This window comes from Sceloporus undulatus, chromosome 7 (genome assembly GCF_019175285.1).
Source record: "Sceloporus undulatus isolate JIND9_A2432 ecotype Alabama chromosome 7, SceUnd_v1.1, whole genome shotgun sequence".
Lineage (NCBI taxonomy): Eukaryota > Metazoa > Chordata > Lepidosauria > Squamata > Phrynosomatidae > Sceloporus > Sceloporus undulatus.
Genome location: NC_056528.1, coordinates 21534066 through 21542146, shown reverse-complemented (window position 1 = coordinate 21542146; position 8081 = coordinate 21534066). Strand labels below are relative to the sequence as shown.

Sequence of the window (8081 nt, the reverse complement as noted above, 5' to 3'; positions counted from 1 at the left end):
ACAGAAGCATCGGGGTATTTGTGTGCACCTTTTGAGCAATCTGCCTGTCCTATTTCACTTCTTGGGTGTGCGCACTTAGTTGGAGAAAAGGTATAAGTTGTACAAATAAGACCAAGGGAGAAAGCATGTAGTGTCTCACACTGGAAGTGAGAACTTTTGCAGGGATTTGCTAATCACTGGTAGGCTGCCTCCACCAAAAATGAGATGATGGCAAAAAAATCATGAATGTTTCTCCAATCTAGTATATCCACACCCCTCTCCTAGCAAACAAAAAACACAACAATTTGTATTTATTTATAAAAACAGAACATTTACTGAATTGTCCTCTCCAGTACAAAACAAAACCATTTTAAAAAAAATAGAGCTCCTCCCAGCTGAAAGGAGTTTTTAAAAATATCTGTCATCTCAATCTGCTCTCAGAAATTATACATACCTGCAAACAAATTTAGAAGAGTAGATGCTATCACAGAAACTCTCAACCTGACGAGTTATATAGGAGGATGGGAAGGTGGCCTTTGGGTAGGATGGCATGGGGAAGAATCCTGTCTGGCTGTGCTGGGCAAAACCAAACGTGTCAAGTTCAAACCAAGAGACAATCAGCAACCAGGACAAGGAACTGAACTCTGCTCCATTCCACAAATGGAGGAGGCATTCTTAGTTCTGACAAGTTACTTTTCTGGCAGACATCACAACCATGGATAATCATGGCATCATTACTTGGGTCACTAGGTTCCAGGACCAAACTGGGCACTCATTTGGCAAGGTGATAGCATTCTTGTTCAGCAGTCTGGAAGCCCCACAAAGCCAAGTCTGTAGGTTACAAGTTCTGCCATCCTTTATCCTGCAAGTCTTACGGCAGAAATACAAGTGATAAGAAACACAGAGGAGGCCAAAACTAGTAACTTCATGTCGGGTTTAACTCCTCCGCAAAGAGTAAAACTTAATTCATGTCCTACCTGGCACATCTCTGCCAGCAGTAGCCAAAAATGAGAAGAAAATCAGAAGATACAAAATAGAAGAGGGGGAGAATAGGTTGGTAGATTATCCTCCACTTCACAGATGCGACGTTAGATTTACTGTAACCAACATCAAGCCCTTCTTATGATTACTAGTTTCACCCCTGTTAAAGGGATCCTCAACCACATGTCAAAATCCAGTGCATGAATAGATGGTGAACAGTCTTGACTCCAAGGCTCATGCTCGTTTTGGGGAGACATAAGTGAAATGCAGATGGCCTTCACACACCAATAGTGTTCACAGAAAAACACCCTTCTTATGTCCATTCCAGGTTTGGGATGTTTTACTATAATTGCTTCCCCCAGGTTCAAATGTTACATAGGAGGTACAACCCATGCCCTTTTTTGTGAAAGGACTCGTTGGTGGTCAAGGCTGATTTCGCTAGGTTTCTGGAGCTCTTCTGGAAGAGATGCACAAGGGCTCAAGGTTCCCTCTACTTTTATTTTTGGTACAGGATTTGGAATAAATTTTGTACCAAAAACAAACTCCTTGTGGGCAATTGGTAGAAAGGAATAAGACAATGCTTCTTCAAATGGTTTCCTTCACCATCATCCCTCCAGTTCCAGCAGTCTCTGTCGAGTCTCCAACACGATCTCCTCCATCACTTCTGGCTTCAGAAGATCTTTGATCTGCAACAGCACAAACACCAGGTAATTCCAGGTCCTTGCCCATGTCACCTGGGGCATAGTGGAGCCTGAGCTCACAGGGACACAACACCAGGGCTTTCCCATTAACAGGGTGCAGTGATGTGGAGTTCTGGTCACCAGAAAAACTTGTTATGATGCTCTGAACGAAGGATTGTTTTATATTTAGCATTGTTAGGCCTCAAACATTTATCCCAGCTTTGCACTCCATGAGATGAGCACATGAGAGTGTGAAAGCACCAGTTTTCCTGTGAGAACCTCAGACTCCACATGCCTTTGTCTAGCTAGGAGAAGTCTTGGGGAATGACTTTCCTGTTAGCTGCTTACCTTTTGCTCTTTGTACTGTTTCTAGAAGGCAGTGTATTTGTTTAGAATTTCATTTTTTAAAAGCGCTGGGCTTGTGATTAAATTACAGAGTAAAATAAGCACTATTCCAGCCTAGTTAGAATGGTTAACAGTGGGGCACTAATAGGCATGGCAATTAATCCTGTCATTCATTTATGAGACGTATTTCAGCCCCTATGAGGTCAGGGATCCCTGGATGCTCCCATCAATAAAGTTTCATGAATAAAGCTTATTTTGCACTAGTGGCATGTACCAGTCTTGGTACCACAGACAACTTCAGAGAGGCCAGAGATTTGGTACAGTTATACCCTTGAACACAGGAAAACAACCACCATTGTTTGACTTGCCTGTCACTTTTGATCTTACGGTAGTGGAGATATTAAGATTTTTTTCCAAGAAAAAAACAATGGCTCTGATCTATTACTGTTGCAATGCAACATACTTAGGGGTGGCGTGGTACTGAATGAAGAGCTTTACAAAAACCTGCTCCTACAGAAATATTCATGACAGATTTGTTGAGATGGTACAGATACTTGCATTTGGGGGTTCTTCTGGGGGTTGTAGTTATGAGGACTGTCATGAAGAGGACTGTACTGTAAAGCTTACCATTATAACACTGGTTTGGATGCACCCTCCCTGGATTCAATCCCAACTACCCTTCAGCTTTTCAAAGCATTTCACTTTGAATGGAGAGGACAAGCCTGTGGATTGTGCCACCTGGCTAGCATCTTCAGTGTTCCCAACTGACAGAAGCAACCTCTGAAGTTGTTTTGCAGCTGTTTCTAAGCTGTTTACCAAAGCATATGCATGTTCATGAGTGAAACCAAAGAATCCAGCCACAATGTCCTACAGACTCAGATACAAAGGCTGAGAAGCTGTTACCTGATGAGGAATGGAAGCTTCATAGCAGTAGAGGATGCTAGTGTCATAGAGCATCAGTTTCTGAGTCACCAGAGCCATGATGCAGTTTCGGAGGCGGGAGATCACTTCCCGGTCTGCCAGGGGCACGAGCTGAGAAGGAAGCAAAGGAAACAGAGTGTGAATACCTAAGCAAATTACCAAGTTTAGCAGTCATCAGATTTAGAACCACATGATGGAAGATAAGAAAATGTTCACAGCTTTATTTGGGCACAGACAAAACTTGCGACTTTTAACAAGACATTGCTTTGTAAAATCAGTTTGTAACATAACGAACCAATAAAGACAAATCAGAAACTGCAAGAGATATGATGCACGATCAGTACACTCAGCATAAACTCATTTTCTTTTTTATTAAAATAATTAAACTCTTTTCCAGACACAATAGTAGAGGGAATTCTTGAGAAATTCCATGTTCTCTGACTAAAAAAGATGCAGTTTGCTTCGCACAGGATAGGGACATGCTGGATTTCAAGGGAAATTACTTTTCTGTTGCTAATGCAATGTTATTATCTTTCTTTCATCACTCATTGTCCCCAGTCCCTACATGCTCAAGAAAGAAATGGCCTCTGCCTGCACTTATATCTAGAGTCTTAACTGACAACAGAAACTATGTAAGAGACAAAATCTATGCTGTGACTCTACCGTCACCACTTTCCTTCTCCTGTATGATTTTTAATTTCTTTGCCTGATGATGAAGCCAATGAAGCTTCCAAAGCTTGCATGATATATTTTCTAAATTTTGGCTGGCCAAAGAAGAGTAGAAGAGAAAGATGTGTGGGGATGTGAGAAGAGGCCTAGTCAGCAGTGAGCCTTCCTAGAAGACCAACATGAGCAATAGATAAAGAAGTGGAAGGATGGGCTGGGTCACTCCTCATCCTTCATAGGAATCTTCCAAAAAGTTCTGCCTCCACAGCAAGTGCAATTAATTCCTCCACCACTGACTGTATTTTATTTGCCTGGGGAAAATCCCCACCCCACAGACATGGGCTCACCTCCAAGTTGGTTACAAACCCCCCAGCCTCTTCATCCTTCTGTTCAGGCGTTGGGTAGATCCAGATGAACCCATTGTTGCCAAGGATAATGGAGGCTCCACAAGGCAGGTCGTGGAAGTGAGTCTTCTGTCGCTTCACAAGAGATGGGGAAACCTGGACCAGGACTCCCTGGCCGAGCTGCAGGGGGAAGCAAACAATGGCAGCCAGAGAGCAAGGGAAGTAAGGGCACTTCATTCTGGCCCCATTAGGTAATACCAGCTGTGAATTATGGTTTCAAATTGAACTAGAGAGAAAATGAACTCTATCCTCAAATAGAGCCAGTAACCTGGGTGCCCCCCCCCACTCCCCGCAGCATCTCCATCACAGGAATACTATTATTTTGCAGGGCTGTTGTTATGGATGACTTGCTGCACTTGAAAGTAGAAATGCTGTAATTTAGGATACTGGCCTGTAATATAACAAGCCTGGAAACAGTATCTGCAGCATGTTCTCCCGTTAACAGAGGCACAAAATACATGGCACCTTACAGTTTAATAACCTGCAAAGCATTTTAAAAGATGTACAATGTCAACGATCCTTCTCTTGAGAGGTACAGCAAAGGCTGAGATCCAACTGCTTCAATTTAGCAAAGATATTCCATCCAGCCCTATTGCAGCTGCAGCTTTTTAATTCAGCTACTCTCCCTTCACTCTTTATCCCATAATCACACTTCACTTTCATCTATGGGGAAGCATTAACATGCCAGAGCAGAATAACCCTCTATTGCAATATCCACTCTCTCCAAGGAACTCATGCTCCCTTATATCAAAGATAGGAAACTAAAGGCTAAGAAGCCTTCAAGTGCACAGAACCCCACATCTAAGTTTCTGGAAGAAAAAGGGGGGGGGGGGGTAGAGATAAAATGGAAAGATTTTTTTAAAAAAATCCAAGGAAGGGAATGTTTATATTATTATTAATATTATTAGCAGTAGCAGCAGCTGCCGCCACTGCCTTCATGTTGTTTCTGATAACCCTTATCAGAAACAACTTATGGTAACCCTAAAGTGAACCAATCAGGTTTTTCTTGGCAAGGTTTGTTCAGAGGAGATTTACCACCTTTGGCAAATCTTTAAGGCTGAGAGTGTCTGCAACTTGGTCAAGGTCACCCAATGGATTGCCGTGGGGGAGTGGAGAGTCCTAGTCCAACACTCAAACCACTAAACCATGCTGGCTCTCACCACCACCATCTTCTTAACTTATGTCCTGGCTTCCTTTCTCTTAATCAGGATTGAAGGCACCTTATAAATGGGGTATTTCCTTCAGTAGCCAAAAAGGACGGGAGGGCACCAGAGTGTAAACAAGTATACTCTGTGGGACAACTGATTAATATACAACAGAGTAGATAAATGACACCATTAAAAAAAACAGATAACATACTTAGGTTTAATTTTTGCAGTCTTCTAAGAGAGAAGTGAGAAGCTTGTGGCCCTCCAGATAACGCTAGGGACTGTAGCTCCCATCACTCTTCAGCATTCACAAAGCTGGTAGCTGCAGGATATCAGTGCTGCAGAAGCTGCATTTCAGCAACAGCCAAAATCTTGCAAGCAGCTGATCTTTAATAGGGATCCCCAAATGCCCTCTTCTGTATATCTGCCCCACGCCACCTCTGTTCTCCTTTAAACCCAAAGGTACAAGAGCATGTGTTCTCCTTTGCCTCTAACCACTCCCTTCCAGTGGCAGGTAGACTAATCAGAAGCAAAGAAGAGTTACTCCTGGAGCTTTCAGGAGTTGCACGGAAGAGGGAAGACTGCATGGAACAGCTGTTCAAGCAAGGATGAGGAAGTCTGTGCTCTTTCCCTCACTACTGCTTTCCAAAAGACATTTCTGGCAAGTCCCATGAGATCCAACGTTGGGTGAGATGAAGAGACACTGGTCCATGTAAGCAAGGGCCTGGTGTCTTCATGACACTTGAAGGTACAGAGATTTTCCCTTGTTCTACTCATCTGAACACAAAACCAAGACCTAAGAATAGAGCAGCCAGAAACTCAAGCCATACTCACCTTCCCATATTTCAGGCTCCGAGTATGCAATGACACAGCTCCATCAGAAAACACTGCCTGGACCTCTGCCTGCCAGGACCAGTTAAGGAAATGAGACACCTAAGAACTGCATTTTGCAAACTTCCCTTGCTGGTGAAACCACAAATATAATTGCCTTGAAGACAATTTCATTCATAGGAATCTATCCCATAAGGAATATTGTTAAGCTAGAATCTTTGAGGAACTGATAAATACTAAATGGAAAAGAAGTGGTTAATCTTAACAAGTATCTTGCACAATACCTTAACCGGACAAGTGGAGGAGTAATGCTATATATGGACAATATTATAAATGGTAAGTGAATGTATGGGTTGACTTGTATTTTGACATTGTATTTTAATTAACTTGATTACTTTGTAAGGGAGTGGAGGATTATAGCTATATATGCTTATTTGTTTTTATTGTTGTTGTTTGCTCATCTCTGTTTTTTAGTGTGTAATATAATAAACACTAAATAAAAGAAGAAAGGGGGGGGGGGGGGGAGAAAGAAGACAAAAAGAATAAACCCTCCTCCCAGGATCTCACCCATGAGAAAGTCCCATTAAATTGTCCAAGAGCAGTGATAGCCCTCCTCTTATTTCAGCCTGAGATGCTTGGAAACATTACATTGTGAACAACAACTAACAAAATCCTTTCAACCATGAAGCAAAGAACAAATCAGTTGGGGACCTGTTTGGGGAAGGCAACTCCATCTGTTGCCAGTCCTAGCCTTTTCTTAATTCATCTAGACCCAATTTAACAAAAATATAGATACACTGATCAGATCTCCTTCCTGCAGGTAATCTCTCATGGCCAGTTCATCCTCAGCTGATCTTCGCCTCTAAAACAAAAACAAAAAATTAAATAAACATGATTAAGCAAAATTAGTAGCGTCATCCTTTCAATTTAGTGTATCTATTCGTGTATAAGTCGAGAAATTTAGGTTAAAAAATTGACCCCCAAAACCTGGGTTGACTTATACATGGGTCCAATCTGCAAGGGACAGCCCAGACATGACTTGGCAACCTTGTCAAGCCATTACCTTTTACTTGCATGATAGGCCTTGTTTATTCAAGGAAGAGGATGAGTCAAGGCAAATTCTCTTCTTACAGTCAGATGGGACAAAGAGGTGGAGGAATTGTCTCCTCACAACGCCAATAGATAAGATGTTCCAATTTAGAAACAACTTGGTAGTTGGCATGGAAATAGGGTTCCCTGGCCTGACTTGCTGGGGTAGATGATGTGATGCTTTTTAGGAGCATTGTATAAAAGAAATATAAGACTGTTGAAACATGCTGTGAAACTATGGATGATACTTAATGGATCATGCTAAAAGATTAAGATTACGTTGTTAACATCAACTTGGTAACATCACCAGTTCTTAGATTTTGGCCCTGAGATCTCAAGGCCTGGGATAGCCCTTTCCTGGTAGCTCTAGCTCTTGGGTTTTTAAAAATATGTTAATGATATTTAACCAACAGTGATGATCTGCTTAATGGGGGGGAAACGGCAGGATCATTAGGTGGAAGTGACCATGTTCTGGAATTTGTTATACATCAGAATACTCCCAAGCTGTTTTTGTGCTTTCTCTGACCTTCCAGCTGTTTCATAAAGGGAGGGAACTCACCAGCTCCCCTCCTGGAAGATTCATGGATGAAAGGAGCAGGACTGAATCCAGTCTGGAATTGGTTTCTACTTTCCACCGTTTCTGTTGAACCTATAACAAACAAGGAGAAACTTTATAAACAAACAACCCAATACTATGAATAAGAGGCGCAACTTGTGTCACTCCAGATGTTGGTATTATAGATTATAGATTGCAACTGCCATTAAAGATTGCAACTCTCAGCAGCTCTCATTGCTGCCTATGCTGGCCAGGACTGATAGGGTCTAGAGGCCAAAAGCATCTGAACAGACACATTTCTGTTTCAAAACAACTAAACATTCCTCTGGGGAGAAGATTTCATATGAGGAAGAACAAATTCATTCATAAATAGCCTGACTTGCATCACAATGCCACATACGGTAACCTTTTAAAAAGCTTTACTTTGCATTGCTATTTTTAAAAAGTCCCTGTGCTGTTGTGTTGTTTGCTTTAGTAGCAG

General features: G+C 42.0%; 1 protein-coding gene across 1 annotated transcript in view; it reads right to left on the bottom strand.

Annotated features, from left to right (window-relative positions):
- Nucleotides 1-289: 289 nt before the first annotated feature.
- EXOSC2 (exosome component 2) overlaps nucleotides 290-8081 on the bottom strand; it is a 17204-nt gene continuing 9412 nt past the window's right edge. Inside the window, exons 5-10 of the mRNA XM_042478744.1 lie at nucleotides 7604-7693; nucleotides 6752-6817; nucleotides 5959-6027; nucleotides 3920-4096; nucleotides 2889-3017; nucleotides 290-1646 (exon numbers count right to left, since the gene is read on the bottom strand). Of these exons, the coding sequence (XP_042334678.1) occupies nucleotides 1566-1646; nucleotides 2889-3017; nucleotides 3920-4096; nucleotides 5959-6027; nucleotides 6752-6817; nucleotides 7604-7693 (612 nt within the window). The 3' untranslated portion in view covers nucleotides 290-1565. The remainder of the gene's footprint in view (nucleotides 1647-2888; nucleotides 3018-3919; nucleotides 4097-5958; nucleotides 6028-6751; nucleotides 6818-7603; nucleotides 7694-8081) is intronic.